This window comes from Callospermophilus lateralis, chromosome 7, assembly GCF_048772815.1.
Source record: "Callospermophilus lateralis isolate mCalLat2 chromosome 7, mCalLat2.hap1, whole genome shotgun sequence".
Lineage (NCBI taxonomy): Eukaryota > Metazoa > Chordata > Mammalia > Rodentia > Sciuridae > Callospermophilus > Callospermophilus lateralis.
The window spans coordinates 14403780-14422563 of NC_135311.1; the positions used below are offsets into that span (position 1 = coordinate 14403780).

The window sequence follows — 18784 nt, forward strand, 5'->3', positions numbered from 1 at the left end:
TGTAGAGTAGTCCTGACTCCTGGGAAAGTGAGCTCTCCTGCATACAGCAAAAATGAAAAGGAGGCACAAAACTGGGGAAGGAAGAAGCATATCAGAAGTGAGCCCTGGGGGCTGGGGTTGTGGCTCAGCGGTAGAGCACTTGCCTAGCACGTGCAAGGCCCTGGGTTCGATCCTCAGCACCCCATAAAAATAAATAAACAAAATAAAGGTATTGTGTACAACTGAAAAATAAATATTAACAAAAAGAAGTGAGCCCCAGAATCTCACATAACAGCCTTCACCTTTCTCATTTCTAAGCTCTTTGGCTGGAATATTTAACCATTTTGAAGGCAGAGTGAGTGTTAGGTCTGATGTTCTGGCAGGTCCAGGCCAGGGAGAAAATGGGGAGGGGGTCAGAAAAACCAGGTTCACACGCCCTTTGTTCTTTTTTGGCTGAGCAAAATGAACTAAGCTTTATTTTCTCATCTGTCAAATGGGATAGTACATAAAGCAATTATCAGAGTAAATGAGATTGTATTTTTAAAGCACCCAGCCAAGGATGTAGCTCAGTGGCAGAGCACTTGTCTGGCATGGGCAAGGCCCTGGGTTCAATCTTCAATATTGCTAAGTGATTGAATGAATAAATAAATAAAAGCTAAAGCACCCACCAGGGAGTGCCTAGCAGTCACCCAGGGTATGGTACAGTTTACCTTTTAGTTTCCTAGATCTGTACCTGTGCTGGTCATAGACCACTTTTCCTTTCTTGACTATTTGGTGCTGTGATGCAGAAGCCCTGGAGAAAGGAGCATGAGGTTGGCAGAGGGCAGAAGATTAGGAACCAGTTCCTTTCCTGGTCCAGATAATGGTGAGACTGTGAATGGCCTCCTGGTGCCCTGAATGTGCTTCTCTCTGTACTTGCTAAGGAGTCCCATCAAGGGGGATACGCATGCACAGCTACTTATGTACAGAAATCTTCTAGGGCTCAAGTGGCTTTTCTAGTTAGAAACACAAGCTCAGAGTGAGGACTAAAACAATTGTCCTAGTCACTCATCTGGTCCCTCAGGGGACAATGTCTTGGGAATGATGTCAAGATTGCCTAGAGACCACTCCACCCCACTGTGGACAGGTCATGACCCCCCAGGTCCTGGCTCCTGAACCTGACAGGTAGACTCCAGACTCTGACTGGGCGGGGTGGGGATAGAACAGGTCAGAGTAGGAGTGACAGGTGTGGGCCCTGGGCTGGTCTCACAGCATATGAAGCATTAGGAATTTGAGCCCAGCTTCTCTCACTCTGGGGAGAATGAAAAAAACATAGTTGATACTTTAGCAGCACAGTGATAAGCAGGAGCAGCTTTGTTAAAACATGAAGTAAGGCCCCAAGAAGAGTTACTGGATATTCTCTGCAAGGACAAGGGAGGACTCTCCACGCCACCCCCTGGCCCATTTGTTGGGGAGACAAAGACTAAGGAAGATTGGTGCCAGATCCCTGACCAGAAATGTCCCATTATAGTTAGAAGCCCACAGAGCCTTCAAGGAACTGAAATAAGAGGAAAATAAGACCTGGGGGGATGTGGGGGGACCAGCAAGCATTTAGCCTTTTTTTTTTTTCTTTGAGTCACATAATGAGCACATCCCTGATGCTCTTCTATCTTTCTGGGTCAGATTAGCAGTAAAGTCATGCAGAAATGGAGTAAAGAGTCAGGACTGTCATTGGACACATTCAGTGGTATTGGGGGAACAGTATTTTCATCTTTACCTGCCGTTTTTGGTTGCTGGTTTGGTTTGTTTTGCCTTACTAGAAATTAAACCAAAGTACACTCTACCACTGAGCTTTAGCCCCAGTCCTTTTTATATTTTTATTTTTTATCTTTTGACACAGGATCTGGTCTCTCTAAATTGCCCAGGCTGGCCTCTAACTTGGCAATCCTCCTGCCTCAGTTCCCCCAGTTGCTGGGATTACAGGCATGTACTATGACTCCCAGCTTTCCTGCCCCTTTTGATATGATTCAAAACAGCAATGAAAAGATGTACCCAGGGTCAAGGTGCCTCTATTCTTCAGCGAGAGATGCCCATTCTAAGTGAATGATTGTGGTGAATATTTTGAGGACGGGCCTGGCCCTCTTCATCTCTTTCTGCATTAATTAAGCTCAGGAGTGTTTTATCCCACCCCCTCCGAAGACTCTAACATCTAGGAAGCCTGTCAAACTGCAGGGATTCTTCCCCTGCAGACAGGGGAGGATGCCCAAATTCTCCTCCCCAGTATAGATCAAGGACTGATCCTATAGGACCAGACTGATCTTTTAGGACCAGAAGTCCAGGATCCTAGAACAGAGGTTCTCATGTCTGACCTGCTTTAGTGTCACCTGGAAGACTGGTTAAGGGTGGCTAGGCTCCCACCCTAAAGTTTCTAACACAGTAGGTCTGAGTGGAGCCTGAGAATTTTGTTTCTAACAAATTCCCAGGGGAGGCTAATACTGTTGTCTTGGAGCCTTTCACTTAGAGAACCACTGTCTTGGAGGATAGACCCAAACTTCAGGAATTGTCTTTATTCAAAAGGAGCGGGAAGGGCAGGCTGAGAAATGGGCCTCGTGCTGTCAGGCAACCATTAGAAGGGAGTACTGTACTGGGATGGACTACAGGGTGACCTCAGACTTGACAGAAGACTGTGGCTAACTTTGATTTATTGGCATCTCACTAGAGACATAAATAGGCTTTGTCCCCTATGAACCTGGGGTGTCTAGACAGGCTACTTGAAAGCCTGACAGCTCCCTGAGGAGAGCCTGTCCCCCTGCCGGGCCTTCTGCTCCTTGCCCCAGAGGGTTTTGAGCTTACGGTAGTACACCTTGCAGCTGAAGCCCTCTTTGAAGCCCCCCTTTATGTGGCTCTTGAGGGAGTGGAGGGTAGGGTACATGCGGCAGCAGGCTGCACACTTGTAGCCATTTTGCTGGGCCGGCTGCCACCTGGAGACCATTAGGATGTCCTGGGACGTGATGTAGTCCGTGGAGTCCAAGCCATGCCTGGATTTCTTGGTGGACTCTCGGGGGCATGTATTTTCTGGGGAGGAAGATGATGAGCAGATGCTCTCAGCCATGTCCTCAGGAAGGCAGTTGTCCCCCCTGCCCTCATCCCTCTCCACCTCTGGGAAGCCATAGGCCTCCAGGTGGCTGTCTTTATCCGTGCACACAAAGTAACTGTAAGGGGAGAACCAGGGCCGGTAGATGGTGCAGTTCCGCCTTAGCTGCTCCCCATTCTGGGTGTCCCCCAAGGTGCAGTCTGCAAAGGAAAGGGCTGAGTCTGAGCCTTGGGCTGCAGGCAGGGGGACAGTCAAGTTGAGGAAGCTGGAAGGCCTCAGGAGAAGCAGCAAGGCACGATGACAGGCCGTCAGACATGACCTTGGGTGACTTCCACTCTCCACCTTGATGGCAGCTTGAGACCAGGTGGGAAACAGGGTGGGAAGAGCAGTGTAAGGGGATTTTTTTCCTGCTGCCTTTTTTTCCCCTGTTGTTACAAATGGCTATTGGATGTCCAGGCACTAACTAAGCCTTGCTGTCAGGTCCTTCTCTCCCTGGAGATACTTTGTCCTCTGAGGACTGACCTCGACAGGCAGCCCAGCAGATAGTTAAGCTGGATTTTAACCTCCTGTAGTCCCTTCTTTTGCCACCTATTCTTGTGAGCATTTTAACGGACTCACTGCCTGTCTTGATCCCTCAACAACTCACTCAGACAGAAACTGATCCACACCAACTTGAGAGTTGGAGAGAAGAAGCAAGAGGCCTCCATAGACCTATGGGTATCTATTAAAGGAGGAAGGAACAGATAGAAGGTAGCACATGGTGATCCTGCTTGCAGACATCCTTCCCTTAGGGGAGCAGCCCCTGTCCATCTTCAGTTTCCCACATGCCCCACCCAGAGTTGGAGAAGACCTCACCTGGTGCAGGCACTGTGTTATGTACCCCATGCCGGAGAGCACTGCTTTGATACTGGGATGGCAAGGCCTGAGCTGAGCTGGAAACCTCAGTGGGTACCGCTGCCTTTGAAATATCTGGGTTATAGAAGAAACACTCTGGTGAGCTGAGCAAGGTTGGGAGCCTTCTTGAGTCTCCCCAAGACATACCTCCCCAAGACATACATATCAAGGGATCTCAAAGCTGAAGTCAAACAGTGATCTCTCAAACCCCAAAAGGCATAGCTATTCTGGATGACATCTTGGGAAATTCCAAATGGGGAAGTTTTATTCAAACCTAAGAAAGATCCTCTGGAAAGAGTACATTAAGAGCTGGACACAGTGGTGTACACCTGTAATCCCAGCAACTTGGGAGGCTGAGGCAGGGGAATGGTGAGCTTAAGGCCAGCCTGGGCAACTTAGTGAAACCGTGTCTCAGAATAAAAACTAAAAAGGGGTGAGGGATGTGGCTCAGTAGTAGAGTGTCCCTGGGTTCAATCCCTAATACTTCAAGAAAAAAAAAATTTTTTTAAATATGTGGCTCAGATGACACTTCTCTCTCTCTGGCTCGTCCTGCCCTGTACCTGACCCCCCTGTAGTTTATCATGTGTGACTTCACTCTACATTGCAGGCCTCTGGGTGCCCTGGATGCAGAGAGTGAGCTCTGGTCATGGACTACATAGCTGTGTTGCATAGTCCCGTTGAGGATGGGTTGAGACATCTCATGCCCACAGCCAGAGTGGGGTCACGTGGGCCTCTGCTGCATGGCACGTTGGAATGGCTGCTAACACTTGGATAAAAAGTGGATCTGCCCCAAATCCTAGGGCAGTAACTGTGCTCAGTTTGGGTGACAGATTTATAAATGTCATGTATATTAATGGATATTTAGGAGAACTAATCAAGTTTGTCTCAAATTTTTATGTGCTTGGGAACCAACCTGGAGATCTTGTTAAAAATGCAGATTCTGATTCTGATGCAGTTGGTCAGGGGTGGGGCCTGAGCTCTACCTTTCTTCCTTTGCAGTACTGAGATTGAACCCAGGGATGCTCTACCACTGCCATCCCCAGTCCTTTCTTTTCTTTTCTTCCCTACCCCTATTTTTTCTTTCATTTTTGAAACAGAGTCTCATTAAATGGCTCAGGATGACCTCAAGTTTGTGATCCTCTGGTCTCAGCCTCCCCAGTTACTGAGATAACAGGCATGCACCATCATGCCTGGCCAGTTCTGCATTTGCAATGGGCAAGTGTGTGTGTGATGTTGCTAATGTAGGACTGGGACCCACACTTTGAATAGCAAGTCCTCACAGTGTCCAACTTTATTCCATGATGGGCTTATCAGTTCCCAGCTGCTTAGCCTCCACCTGATGATAGATAAGTCTCAATCTTCTCTAGCTTCTTAAATCAGTCAAAACAAATACCTGTTCTTTATGTAGACAGCTCACCACCTTGAAATTCACTCAGGTTCTAGGGGAAAAATTAGACAAGTGTTTCCCCTATTCTTTCCTGATGAAAAAATTATTAAACAGCAGGAATTACTTTTACCTGGAATGTAGCATTTTGAAAAAAATGATTTTCTCCCCAGTGTAATTTGGCTTTCTCGCTAAATTTTGCTCCTATAACATGACCTGGTAGAGTACTTAAGTAAAAGCTTCCTAAAAACCCTACATCTTTGCGGCCCTAGTGACACTAAAGTTTACCTGGTAAACTGGTGGCATATGAGGGTGTAATATCAGGAAAAGTGCTCAAGGCAGAGGAAGAGATTCGAAGTCCAGAGATGCTGAGGAGTGAGAAGTTTTCCATATTTTGACCACTGTGGGGTATGACGATCACACGCCTGCTCCCAAGAGGCTGGCCAGGTTGTCCAGACGATAAACATTCTGAGCACAGTTGACATCACAAGGTCACATGATTCCATTCACCAGCTAGGTTATACTTCTGAAAGGTGGATGCAGTCTATTGTAAGCGAGATTCTTTTTTCTTTTTCCTTTTAATGGCTAAATATTTTTTGACTTGTCATTTCTCTGTGCCCTGCCCTGGCTGAGAATACCCAGAGAGAAGGAAGAATACAGTGGAGATATCATAATGATGTTGTCTGTCTGTCCCCTTTGTTCTTTACTATTGCCACTTTTCTCTGTTGATTTTGCTATATTCCCCAGCTCTGGGAACCTTTGTTCTCTCTGAATAACTGTCTTGCTTTTCTTCTCCTTTATTTGCCACTGAATACTTTTGTTTGTTCTTTTATCTTTTTGTTTTAGTTTCTGGTTTTTTGGTCTCCATTTTATTTATTGGTTTGTTCATTTGTTTTGGTTTGAGGTATATATTTAATTTTTTTTGAAATAACTTCAAATTTATATAATCTTCAAAATCAAAATTGATATAAAGAGCATCTATAGACCCTCTCTATAGATTCTTCTCTTGCTAACATTTGGCCCTATTTGGTTTATCTTTTCCCTCCCTCTTCTTCCCCTCCCTACATATGTATGTGTGCACATAATATTTTTCTGGAGTATTTGAAGGTAAGTTGTGAATGTTATGTCCTTTTATACCCAAATACTTTAATGTATTTTTTCCAAAGAATAGCTATTAGACATTGTTTTCAACGGTTGGTGCTCTTTTCTGAATGTGACTAAAACACAGATGGACACCATTTTGTTCATTGTTTTAAGCCAATTTGCTGGTGAGACTATAGGTTCCAAGGAGGCAGGGCTGCCTCTTCTCTCTGCTTTGATTTATCATTTAATAACTTTGTGTACTGGTGGGATGTGTAGTAAGTTTGAAAGATGACTGTGAGACCTTGAAGATAAGCTGAAGTTACCCCATTCCAGATTGTCACAACCTGTCCACTAGCTACTTAGCTGTGCTTTAAATCAGCTCCTGTCACAGTGGTGTGGCCTATGAAGGAACATGTCACCTTCAACTTCTGCATGGAGCCCAGAGTGGTCTTTCCATCTCTAAACGTTTGAAGGGCAGTGGGAGAACCTGACTTCCTTTAGTGTTTTTTCCTCCTGGCCTGATTTGGAATTTTAGAACACATTGGGATACAAATTGAAGTTGAGTATTTTGGCATTTTTGAGACACTAGCAATTTCACTTGGGGCATCATGGTGTAGAGCAAGATCATGAGTTTATAAATTGGTATACTTGACTCATAATCCCCTCCTCCATCAGCTACCTGGGTGATAGTGTACAAATGCGCTGCTGCTTGACTTTTCCATCTTATTTAGACTTTGAGTTGAAGTGGATGAATGTCTCTGGCTAAAGTCTAGCAATTTACATACGTGTAAATAAATGTAAATAGCATCATGTGAATGATGTGTTTCACACCCAGGGGACTTAGAATTCCTTTCTGCCTTAGCCAATCACATTTCTCTGACTATCAATTAGGAACTGGAGATATACTTAATGTAAAGGGTGCTCAAAATATTGCGGGGTGTGGGGGGACTTGGGAAGCTAAATACCTCAGTGCTATTGGTAGAGTTTTTAAAATATGGCTCTGTTTTGGCTTAGTTATTAAAGTGTTTGTGGGAATGTGGTCATCTTAGGGTTTATTACATGCTACTAGCAGGTCCTCTGTCTTGCATGTGCTGTTGATGGTGACCCATACAGCAGGTGACACTCTCAAAGTAGCTGGTCACTACGTAAAATGTGTCTTTCTCTCATTTGTTTCCCACCTGCTTTCCGAGCCCCTTTCTCGGACAGGTAAGATACTCTCTTTCTTGTGGATGACTTATGTCCCCAGATGCCCTCCTCAGCTTGGGTATGTGCATGTTGGGGGTGGCTATTGGGAGGGCCACCAGCTGGGATTCTATTGTCTCTTCCTTCTCATCACCATTATTTTCAGAGTCACCAAACCTCTTGTCCTGAGGCAGGAGGGACAGAGTACAGGGGTCATTAGAGTCATCAGCAGAAAAGAGGCCCCAGGCAAGCTCACTTGGAAAGAAGGACAGTGTCTCCTGGTCTGACTTCCAGAACCCTCACAATGACTTTATAGAGGAGTTTCTGGGTGGTTTTTATAAGTGGAAACAGACTTATGAGCAGTTTCCATGTACTGTCAGCTCATCATGCACTTGGTTTTTAAGAATTAATTTAAAAGTCAACATCAATTAAACTACCATTAAATGCTTACTATCACACAAGGCCCTAAGCCAGGCATTGCAGAAAATGAAAAGTGCTAAAGATACCATAGCCCCACGAAGAACTTACCATTTTATTTTAAAGACAGGTATATTTACCAGAAAGATTTAGACAATTGTAAAAAGAGTCTATGACAGGTTATTTTTAAATCAGTTAGGAATTCAGTTTTGTTTTTTTTTTGTAGACTAGATTTTGAAGGGTGGAGAACAAGAAAGACAGAGTATCCAAATGGTGCCTAATCCAAAAGTTATTTGCTTGTTATAAAGAGATATGTTTTTAAAATAATAATAGTAATTTATTCATACTTTACTCATAATTCATAGTTTACAAATCACTCTGACAGGAGGTTTTCGTACTTAAAAAAAAAAAATGAATGTGTCTTCTCTGGAATTTATTTTAAACCAAAAGGAAACCACCACAGAAAGTTCTGGTCCTGGAAATGGTGGAGGGCTTACTTTTCCCAGTGTGTTCCACTGAAGCATTTTGTTATGATTCCATAGTGACCCATATACTTTCTGGTTTGGAAGACAATAAATTGTTTAGTTTCCAAATAATCCTTGCTGCTTGGCAGAGTACATGAGTAAGGGAAATGAGAGGGATTGGAGGCATGACAGGTGAATTGTGGTTATTCTCTGTAACCAGGAGTCAAGGGCCCAGCTTGTTGTGGGGTGAGTGGGTATTCCTGCTGCTGCGGCAGGTACACACAGACAGCTTGGGCCCTCCATCCCAGGGATGCCATAATCCAAGTTCCCTGGCATGTCCCCTACCCACAACGGTGCTTTCACTTGCACATACGACAAGGGCAGTTACAGAGGCGAAGACCAGGGGGCTCACATCCTCAGGGACAGGTCTCCACCCCTCTTCCCATGGCTTTCTCCCTGCCACCCAAAGTCCCTTAGAATATGGCTTATCTAGATAGTTGGCCCTGCTGAAACCTCAAGAAAGAGAAATGTTCCCCCTGACCCAGGACTCAGCAGTGCACAGGCAGAGAGAGAACTGCTTCAAGCCAATATCCAACAGAAACAAAAGGACACTCAAACCTCAGTTATTATCAGGAAAGGCTTCGTGGAGGTGTTAACAAGGAGAGTAGCCTTTGGACCAAATGGAACCTGTTCTTCTCCCAGACTGACAGAATATCTGGGGCAGTTGATCTGGACCACGCAGGTCCAATTTCAGGGCTCCAGAGTGGGTCTGGCTGCCTTGACGACTGAGGTGGGTTTTTTGAGGTACGGAGAGGATGCCCAAGTGCCAGTGTATGGATAGCCTGGCCTAGAGCCTGAGGGTCCAGCCCTTTCAACAGCAAACCTTGGGGCTACCATTTGGCCTTCCAAATTCTCTCTCTACAAAATGGATTTTAGAAATTCAATTCAAAAACATTTATTGAGTACAAACCACGTCCTAGACCCAGTCTAGGCATTGAAGACAAAGATGGGTGCTGCGTGGCCTCTGCCCTGCAAAAGTTCCCAATGCAGTGGGTCTATACACAGTCCTTCTAGTTCATTGTTCAAGCCGAAGGGAGATCCCCAAGAGAAGGGCCATCTACTAGGTATATGTAGGCAGCTTGTTCCATGTTCCAAGGCAGGAGAAAGAGCCCTGAGCTCTGGGTTACAAGTTCTAGTTTCAGACTAACCATCAGCCAGCATTGTAACCTTGAACTGAGCCCCTCCCTCATTTATAAATAGATATCTTCCCATGTCCCCCACATTACGTTGTGAGAATTGAGGTGGGGTTTGTAAGGATCCTGTCCCTTTGGTGTGAGCTGGTTCTGATCCACTACTTGACCTCTCTGCTCAGGTGCTGACCTAGTCTTCCAAGACCTAAAGAACTGCTGGCCCATTTTCCGTGGAGAAAATGTGCTAAACATGTGGCTTTCAGGAGGGAACATCCAGCACCAAGCCTCGTACTTGCCATCCCTCCACCGGCTTCCGTCCCGGCACCTGAGTCAGGGAGCTCAGCATGTGTTTGTGGCAACGTAAACATGTCACATTTTGTTGCTTCATTCTCATTTTTTTGTTCACTTCAAAGGGCCTGGTGACCCCCCAAGGTAGAGGGATCAAGCCTTGAGTCAAAGAGGTTTATTTAAAGGAATGTTTGCCTTTTTATGGCTAATGAGTCACTGATTAACTTGGGTAGGACAGAACTGGAATTTCTGGTCCTAGGTCCCATCAAGAAAACTGTGCTGGAAAGTCCAAGAGCATCTTTGCTGGCTATTTCTTGAATGTTCCTGAAGCCTTAGGGAGTTACAAGTTTGGGGCCTGGTATAAAGCAGGTAAAAGCCCAGTGGTATGGTCCTGCTCGCGTCTACTCACCAGTTTCTTTCTCCCCTCTTTGTTCTTAGTTGACCACAGCATGTTTGAGAATTTGAACACAGCCCTCACTCCGAAGCTCCAGTCGAGCCGTTCCTTCCCCCACCTGTCCAGACCTGTGGCCCCCAGCTCGGCCACCCTCGGCTCTTCAGAGCCTGGTGGGCCAGGAGTCAGGGTGGGGAGCAGCCAGCACCTCAAGAATCTAGGCAAAGCCGTGGGGGCCAAAGTCAACGACCTCCTGAGGAGAAAGGAGCCCTCAGGCCTCAACAGCGTGGGTGTGACGGAGATCAACAAGACTGCGGGGGCTCAGCTGGCTGGTGGGGCTGATGGGACATCAGGGGCCTGGCTAGAGGATGAAAGGTGAGTCCCTCCACCTGCCCAGTATTCCACTTGAATGGGTGGGGACAAGGACAGACTGCAGTGTGTCAGGGGAGAACAGCACTGAAGAAGGGATATGAAGTTGTCAAAAGCAGGACTGGGCCATGTTCATGGGAACTGGCCTCTACCTCCACACACATAGGAATGCTTATTGAGCAGCCATGGTATCCTCAAGCACTAAATATGCATACTTTACAGCATCATTCTATCTAACCCTCGCAGAACTCAGGGAGGGTAGGTTAGGTTTTCACTTTGCCAATGACTTGAGTTCAGAATGGTCGAGTGAGTAGCTGGTTAGTTAGTACCTGGCAGAGGTAGATTTGAACCCAAGTATTACCCAGCACCTTCCCAGATGGATTCTGATGCCTGAGAACCACAGGAAAGGAGAAGCCCCCTGTGGCACTCCCGTTCTTCCACTTCTAACCAAGAGGTCCTTTCAGGTCTTGTTTTACATTGATCCATTTATTTGTTTATTTATTTATATTTCTTACTGGGTACTGAAACCAGAGGTACTCTCCTAATGAGCTACATCCCCAGCGCTTTTTGTGTTTATTTTGAGACAGGGTCTCACTGCATTACTCAGGCTAGCCTCAAACTTGCCATCCTCTTGCCTCAGCTTCTCAAGTAGACAGCATTACAGCCGTGAGCCACCCACCCAGGCCTTGTTTTAAACATGGCTGCTTCTGACTACCCTTTATGGGGCTTATTGTATAGGTTTTTGTGCTGCTCTGAACACTGAATAAGGATGAAACAGGCCAAAAGCTCATTGTTGTATTGAAATTGCTAAGCCCTGCACCCTGAACCCAAATTGGAGCCCAGGGGGGTGAAGCACTTATTCGCCAAGGGATGAACTCACCCACGTGGGTGAGTTGAAGGTGAAGTTGGAGTTAGAGACCTGAGGATGGGGTGGACTGGCATCTCACCATTTGTAAAGCACGCATGTTTACTGTTATCAATCTTACAGATCAGTCCCTGAGGACTTCCCTCGCCTGGATCCTCCACCTCCCATAACCAGGAAGCGAACCCCTAGGGCCCTGAAGACCACCCAGGACATGCTGATATCATCACAGCCCGTCCTAAGTAGTCTGGAGTATGGGACAGAGCTGTCACCTGGGCAGCCCCAGGACTCCCCTGTCACTGTCCAACCTGTCCCAGCAGATGCTTCCCAGCTGGAGGCCACCATGGAAGATAGGGACGAGGTTCTGCCCAATGGTGAAGTTTCCCTGTCGGTTCCTGACCTGATTCACAAGGACAGCCAGGATGAATCTAAGTTAAAGGCATCTGAGCACAGAAGAGCCTCCTCCCCAGGCCTCGTTGAGAGGAATGGCCTCAAACTCAGCTTGAGCCCCATCAGCCTGGCCGAGTCCTGGGAGGACAGTAGCCCCCCTCCTCGGGCACGGACCTCCAGCCTTGACAATGAGGGCCCTCACCCAGACCTGCTGTCCTTTGAGTAGCCTGTGATCTTCCCTGCCAAGCACCCCTCTTCCCTCTGCTTTCTCTTCCACTGTGCCCAGGGGGCCCTGGCCCTAGCTCTACCACGCCCTTTGGTCTTCCTTGTGCCAGGCACCTGCAGAAAGCTGATCTCCACACCAGATGTTGCAGGGTTAAAAGTCCACAAGTAATTCTAGTCCAAGAGTCTATCTGCAGAATGGCAAAAGGACTCAGGTGCCATCCTGGATCCTAATTTCTGTAAGCTCCTCTGGGTGTTGATTGTAGCCCAGGGGTACTAGAGCTCTTTCACCCACAAGTCTGCTCCAGCTTCCTACTGAATTATAGGGCTACCAGCTCAGGATGATGGATCTTGCAGGACTTTTCTTTGTCTGTCTCCCATATGCTGCCTGCTCTTCCTCACCCAAGCCCTGGTTCCTCTCTCTCCTCCATCATGGCCCGGAGATCCTATCTCAGGGGGCAACAAGGCTGGATGAGGAATGATGGGGTTGGCTTGATGATGGGGCCTCTCCTGGAAAGCCACACAACCTGACCGTAGCCCAGCCCTGGTTCCTCCTGGTTCCAAGAGAGTGGGGGGCCCCTGGTATCTTTCCTCTGTCCCAGGGGGCCAGAGGGGGTGCTTAACCTATCACTCAGGGTTCTCAAGGTTTTTCCCATCCTTTAGGCACCTGGGAAAATGCTGGGGCTTCCTGCACAGAAATAACAGCCAGGCTTCCTTTGCTATGTGTGTGAAGACAGGGCTAGGCAGGCCCCAGAAGGAGCAGAGCAGAGCATGTTTTGATTTTGGTTTGAGAGGAGAACCCAGGAGAGTAAGGGTGGTCCTACTAGAAAGGAGAGCAGAGGTGGTAGATAGGGAGTGAAGCCAAGATAGAGAAGAGTGTGGTTGGGGATCAGAGCAATTTTTCAGGGTCACCCCACAGCCTAGAATGAAGCAGTGCCAGGGTCTTGGTAAGTGTGAGAGCCAGGGTGAAGCATGTGAGAGATTGGAATGTGATCCAAACTGTGGAGGCAAACCTCCTATTCAACCCAAGGTGCTTTGTGCTTTTGAATTTGCCTGAGTCTCCTGCAGCACCAGGCCTCTGGCCTGCCCTTCCCTAGTTCTATCCTGATGCCAGGGATGGTCCTCTGATCCCTCCTTCTGGATCTGTCTAAGGAACAGATAAGTATCCTCAAACCTTCACTTGTTCCTATCCTCCTGGGTTAACCCACTTTTGTCTTCCTGTCTCCCGCCAGGGGACCTATTGTACTGTCTTCCTAGGGCCAGGAGACCCTGCAGGGAGCTCAGTCTTGGGGGTCTTTGCAGCAAGAAGATAACATCTCTCTCTTTCTCTATTTTTTTTTTTTTTTGTTTGTTTGTTTTGTTTGTTTTTTAACAAGGCGACCAGTATCCAAAGAGAAGAATGGGAATGGTAGGTCCAGCCAGGGCAGGCTGTGCCTCAGGCCTCTTCCTGTCATTCCTGTGCCCTTCCCTTTTCCTTTCATTGTTTGGCTTCTCACCCATGAGCTCTGGGATTCCTAGGCCCGGCTTCCCAGTTGATTATCACCAAGCCTCTGCTCCTCTTCCTACCACCATATAATACATCCATGTTCACTCCTACAGAACTGGAAGCTTCAGTGGGATTGCTGGCATGTGGGCACATTCTTGTTTCTACAACTGTACACCTTGTCTCCACCCTCTCACACCCTTCTCTTCTGCCTTCTTTTGCCCCAGAAAGCAAGGCTTTGCAACATACTCCCTGCAAAGTCCTTTTCCTTCCCTGCTTATGAGGATCTGTGCAGCTGAGAGCCTGCAAGGACTCGGTGGAGTGAGCAGGGCTGTTAGCACACATGAAGGCCCTGCCTTACCCTAAGAACACCTTGGAAGTCAGAAATCCTCAGGACTAGCATTTGGTGTCCTGTGAGTTTTCCTAAAATGGTTCATAACATCAACCAAAACAGAACCGGGAACATGGGGGCAGAGACTCTAAACACACACCAGGGAGTAAGCCCAGTTTCATCTGAGCTCTCTGTACCGGAAGCTTGGTTTGCCCCTCTGACAGGAAACTCAGCAAGTGCCTGCAGTCTGGAGCTGCTGCCCTCCAGGGATCCAGTAATGTGGTAACTGTAGTACAAACAGCCCCAGCCCCCTCTTGCTTAAGTACTTGTCTCCACTCCAGCTGCTGCTGGAGTCCTGGCCCTCAGACCCAGGATTAGCTAAGGGATCCTACCAGGTTGTTCGAGGACCATCACAGGATGACTCCAGGGTTCTTCAGATTTATGTCTGATACTGAGTAAGGTGCCATGGGACCCTGTGCCAATCTAGCTGCCTACAGCTCAGCCATTCCCCTGCTCTAGGGGTGACACTGCTACCCAGAGGCCCTCGGAGATTGAACCTTGTTTTACATGCTGTTGCTCCCGGCTAGGTGTTATCTAGAACCAATAGGAACAACTTAACTACTAATCCTGCTGAGGGTTTTTTCTCTGGCCAACTCTTCCAGCCAAAGCCCCTCCTGGTTTCCTGTCCATCTCCAGTCTCACCTTCCTGGATTATAGCATGGCAGTCCCACTACAATAAATCTCTCCTCGTGAGTCCAGTGGAGCTTGGCTTAGGGCAGCTCAGTCCACCCTGTGAGGGCGAGGTACTGGGGAGGAATGAAGGGCTATCGTCTACATTTGCAAAAGAAAGTTGGAGCCTAGGAGACTTCTCTCTCCCCATTTCTCCCCAGTTCTGTCTATAACTTCATCCAGATCACAAATGAGCTTCCCAAACCTGGCAGGATGGTGTTTCCCTCCTGCACAAAGAGAAACATCTCTGAATATTATGTATGTAGATGACATGAAGACATATGTTCATAGCCCATCAGCTTTGAAAAAAAGTTTGGCCCTAGTTTGGAAGAGGAAGAAGATTATAGATCTATTCTGAGTATTTTTAGAGAGTTCATATTTATATTTTTAGAGATTTTTCTGGTAGAAGGAAATTGCACAATAAAAGAATTCAGTTTGGTTTGCTGGCTTTGTTTTTTGCCTCTTGACTAATGGGGAGTAGTGGGTTCCAGGAGGCCGACTAGTCAGGTGGAGAACATTGGCACTTTGTTGTATGAGACTGAAAGAGTAAGGAATACAGAAATATGGGGGAGATGGCGTCTACTGATGAACCTCCAACCTGAGACCCTTGGGCGGGCACAATTTCTCAGGATATGCCATCATCTGTGTCCATGACTGGCTGGCTACTATGAATGTCCAGACACATGACTGCCTCCAGGGCATCTGCATGATGCATATGGCTAAGTCCCTCCTTGAGAAGAAGCTGGAAAGAAATGCAAATGACCATAAGATCATTCTCTAGGTCACTGGTTCTCAATCTGGGGTCCACACCTACTTCCAACCAAGAATGGGCTGAAGTGTGTGTGTGTGTGTGTGTGTGTGTGTGTGTGTGTGTACATTCTCAAAAGGAGTCATCAGTAAATGTCAGCAAAATACCCAGAGCTGTGAACTTAGGCACTTCAGGAAATTGCTCTGGAGGGTCCTCTGTACTGGGATTTCCTTGGCGTTGACCTATTGAGAGAATGTGGCTTGGACAAGAGCTGGTTTAAGCCCCTTCATTTCATCTCCACACCTCAGCCTGTGTCAGATCCAAGGACCCAGAGGCTTCACACTGGAGAACCAGCCAGGACTTTGGATTTCTTAAAAGGAAGAAAGTGGAAAAGAAGCAGGAGTAGAAGGGGGTTTTAGTCTGTTCGCAGAAGCCACAGATATTTCCAAAGGCAAAAAGTTGTGCATTTCTGCCTGCCATCTCATTTTCTGCCATGACATTGCTGTGAATTGAATCCTACAGTTCAGCCTAAAGGGGGGTCCCCTAGCTCCTTGTCAGGAGTGTCTGTAGCATAAAGACTGTACCCGGTCTTTCTGCATCCAATTCTACTCCTATGCCTTGTTTCTTTTTTTTTTTCTCTTTTTTTTTTTATTGGTTGTTCAAAACATTACAAAGCTCTTGACATATCATATTTCATACATTAGATTCAAGTGGGTTATGAACTCCCATTTTTACCCCAAATACAGATTGCAGAATCACATCGGTTACACATCCACATTTTTACATAATGCCATATTAGTAACTGTTGTGTTCTCCTATGTCTTGTTTCTTAGAGGAGGTACAAGAGGGAAAAAATGGGCTTTCCAAACTTAACTTCTTGACAGTAGGCTCCAGCATACAGTTCAGAGAAAACAGGAGTAACACAAAAACCAATCCAGCATATTCCATCCATGGAAAAAGGCACTGAAAATCCTTACAATAGCAGCGTTTTTCCTTGAGTACGTGTTCCAGTGATGATTCTTTAGGTGACCTCTTCAATTCTACTCCTATACCTTGTGTCTTAGAGGTTTTTTGGATTTACTTCTGTGTTCATTCAGGTGTGGAATTTACTTTTAGTATGCCTTCTTTTCCCTCCATTATGGAAAGTTATTTTTGGCTAAGGTCACATATGCATAATTAGGAAAAAAATAATATTTAAAGGAAAATTTTAAGTATAAAAATGAATGTGAATATGCCGGGTGCTGCGGTGCACGTCTGTAATCCCAGAGGCTCAGGAGGTTGAGGCAGGAGGATAGTCGGTTCAAAGCCAGCCTCAGCAATAGTGAGGTGCTAAGCAACTCAGTGAGACCCTGTCTCTAAATAAAATATGAAATAAGACTGGGGATGTGGCTCAGTGGTTTTTGGTTTTTGCCCTAGTACCAACAACAAAAAACAATGTTGTCAGTGCTATGCTCTAAGCTGGTCTAGAAGCTGGGAAACAAAGATGCATTTATTCAGTTTATCCAAGCCCCTATCTACCAGGAGGTGAATGTTGTCCAGGGCACTTCAGTGTCATTGGTGGGAACTAATAGTAAATGGACTTCTTACCTCCCCTGGAAAACTTCATAAGTGCACATGGCATTTAATGTCTTTCATCGTCCAAGGAAGTTCACTCTGGAAGCTTCAAGTTGTCCAGTGAAAGCATCATGGAGCACTTTACCCCTCTAGGATGCCCTTCTCCCTGTTTCCATTTTCTCTGGGGCATGTGATGAAAGCCCGGAGTGCCCACCACTAACTTCCTACTAATGAGAAAATTCCTCTGCCTTCTGTATCTAAGGACCGACCCTCCTGAGACACAAATCCTCTTTGTGTCCAGCTTATCTCCAGCTGCTGCCATGATAAATAGTCTGGCTCAGGGGAGCCTGGGTACATTCTACCCCCATGAAACTTGGTTATTAACCCAGACGGGGAAACAAGCTTGAAGAAATATTTAAGGACCAACTCACACACACCGGGCTCCATTCTCTCTCATGGGAGCTGCCTGAGGAATCTGTCAATTATATGGAGCAGGAAATTTTGCCAGTGTTTTTCCTTTGTAATAGATTAAAAAAAGAAAGAAAGAAAATGAAAACCCAAACAAAAAGCAAGCTTCTAACAAACTGTACCCTGTTTTTTTTTCTTGTGTTTTTTTTTTTAAACTGTGTTTTTAACTGTGTCATCTGTTTCTAGTACCATCTGCTCAGCTACCTTCTTTAAAGGATCCTTTCATGTTTACCACCATAGTGTTTCATAGTGTTGTGTTCCTCTTGCGTGTGGTCTGATGTTTAAGCACATTCCACGTTGAGTCCACTTTACGGAACAACTCGTGACAATTCCCTGTAGTTTGGGGATGGTTTGGATTGGTCCCAACTACCAGGAGAAGGTGAAGGAGAAGGCTGGCCCTTTGAGATTGCGGGAAGTGAAGGGCTTTCTACTTCCACAAAGTGAACAGGCTCCCTCTTTATCCTGAGTCCACAATGGATGTACCTGCCTGCTAGACAGGAAAGCTCAGAACAAGATGGGACTACCTGTCTTATACACCTCCTGGTAGGGTCAACTCTGTTCCAGTTAGCTTTCCTTTGCTAATTTCAATCCTGGGTCCTCTGCATCAAGAATCATCAACAAACCTGGCAAATGCTTTCTGGACCTGGCCAAAGCACAGTTTTTATAGGAGCTGGGTCTTCTGGGGAGGCTGTCTCAGTCACCTGGGAAGTGACTTCATGGTCATTCAACACAGCTCAAGGGTAAGGCTGAGGTCACCTACCCTGCCCATGCCTCTCCCTCACCAATTGGTGCCTCTGGCGGTGGCATGCTTTGTGACCAAGAAGAGCGCGGGTGAGGCATCAGGTGGTTCTCTACACTCCAGATCATCCCCAGCTCAGCCAGATTACTTTTGCCAGCTTTTTCTGCCTCTATGCTCCAGTGTCCCAGGACCCCAGAACTGCTCAGAATTGTTTCAGTGCCTTTGTTTAAAGCGGTCCATCTACCTGAGCCAGGCTTCCACCTTCCTTTCTCTTTCCTGTGACTTTGCCAGGCTGTGTTAATTTGTCCTTCAAATTTCAGCTTAGGCATGCCTTTCTCCAAGGTTCCTTCCTGACCACATGCCTCCAGCCCCTCTCCTCTACAATCCCATACAATTCCATGCATTTCTCCATTACGGCACTTCCTATGTGTCATGGAAAGTAGGTTCCTCCTCATGTTTCTCCCACAGAGAAACATGAGCATCTTGGGGGGCAGGAGCTATGCCATCTTCCTCTCTGACTCCACAGTTCCCAGCACAGTATCTT

General features: G+C 46.6%; 2 protein-coding genes across 3 annotated transcripts; one reads left to right on the top strand and one right to left on the bottom strand.

Annotated features, from left to right (window-relative positions):
- Window positions 1-2725: 2725 nt before the first annotated feature.
- Spata46 (spermatogenesis associated 46) lies at window positions 2726-5721 on the bottom strand. Of its 2 annotated transcripts, XM_076860441.1 has the most exons (3): window positions 5619-5721; window positions 3908-4021; window positions 2726-3252 (listed from the first exon to the last, which is right to left on the bottom strand). In XM_076860441.1, exons 1-3 carry the CDS (start codon window positions 5719-5721, stop codon window positions 2726-2728), a joined length of 744 nt encoding a protein of 247 aa, XP_076716556.1. The 2 variants fall into 2 exon arrangements, with proteins under 2 accessions (XP_076716556.1, XP_076716557.1); XM_076860442.1 differs by lacking the exon at window positions 3908-4021.
- Window positions 5722-10200: 4479 nt separating this feature from the next.
- On the top strand, window positions 10201-15132 carry C7H1orf226 (chromosome 7 C1orf226 homolog). The gene is made up of 2 exons (XM_076861500.1): window positions 10201-10720; window positions 11703-15132. Exons 1-2 carry the CDS (start codon window positions 10404-10406, stop codon window positions 12190-12192), a joined length of 807 nt encoding a protein of 268 aa, XP_076717615.1. The 5' UTR covers window positions 10201-10403; the 3' UTR covers window positions 12193-15132.
- Window positions 15133-18784: the final 3652 nt, after the last annotated feature.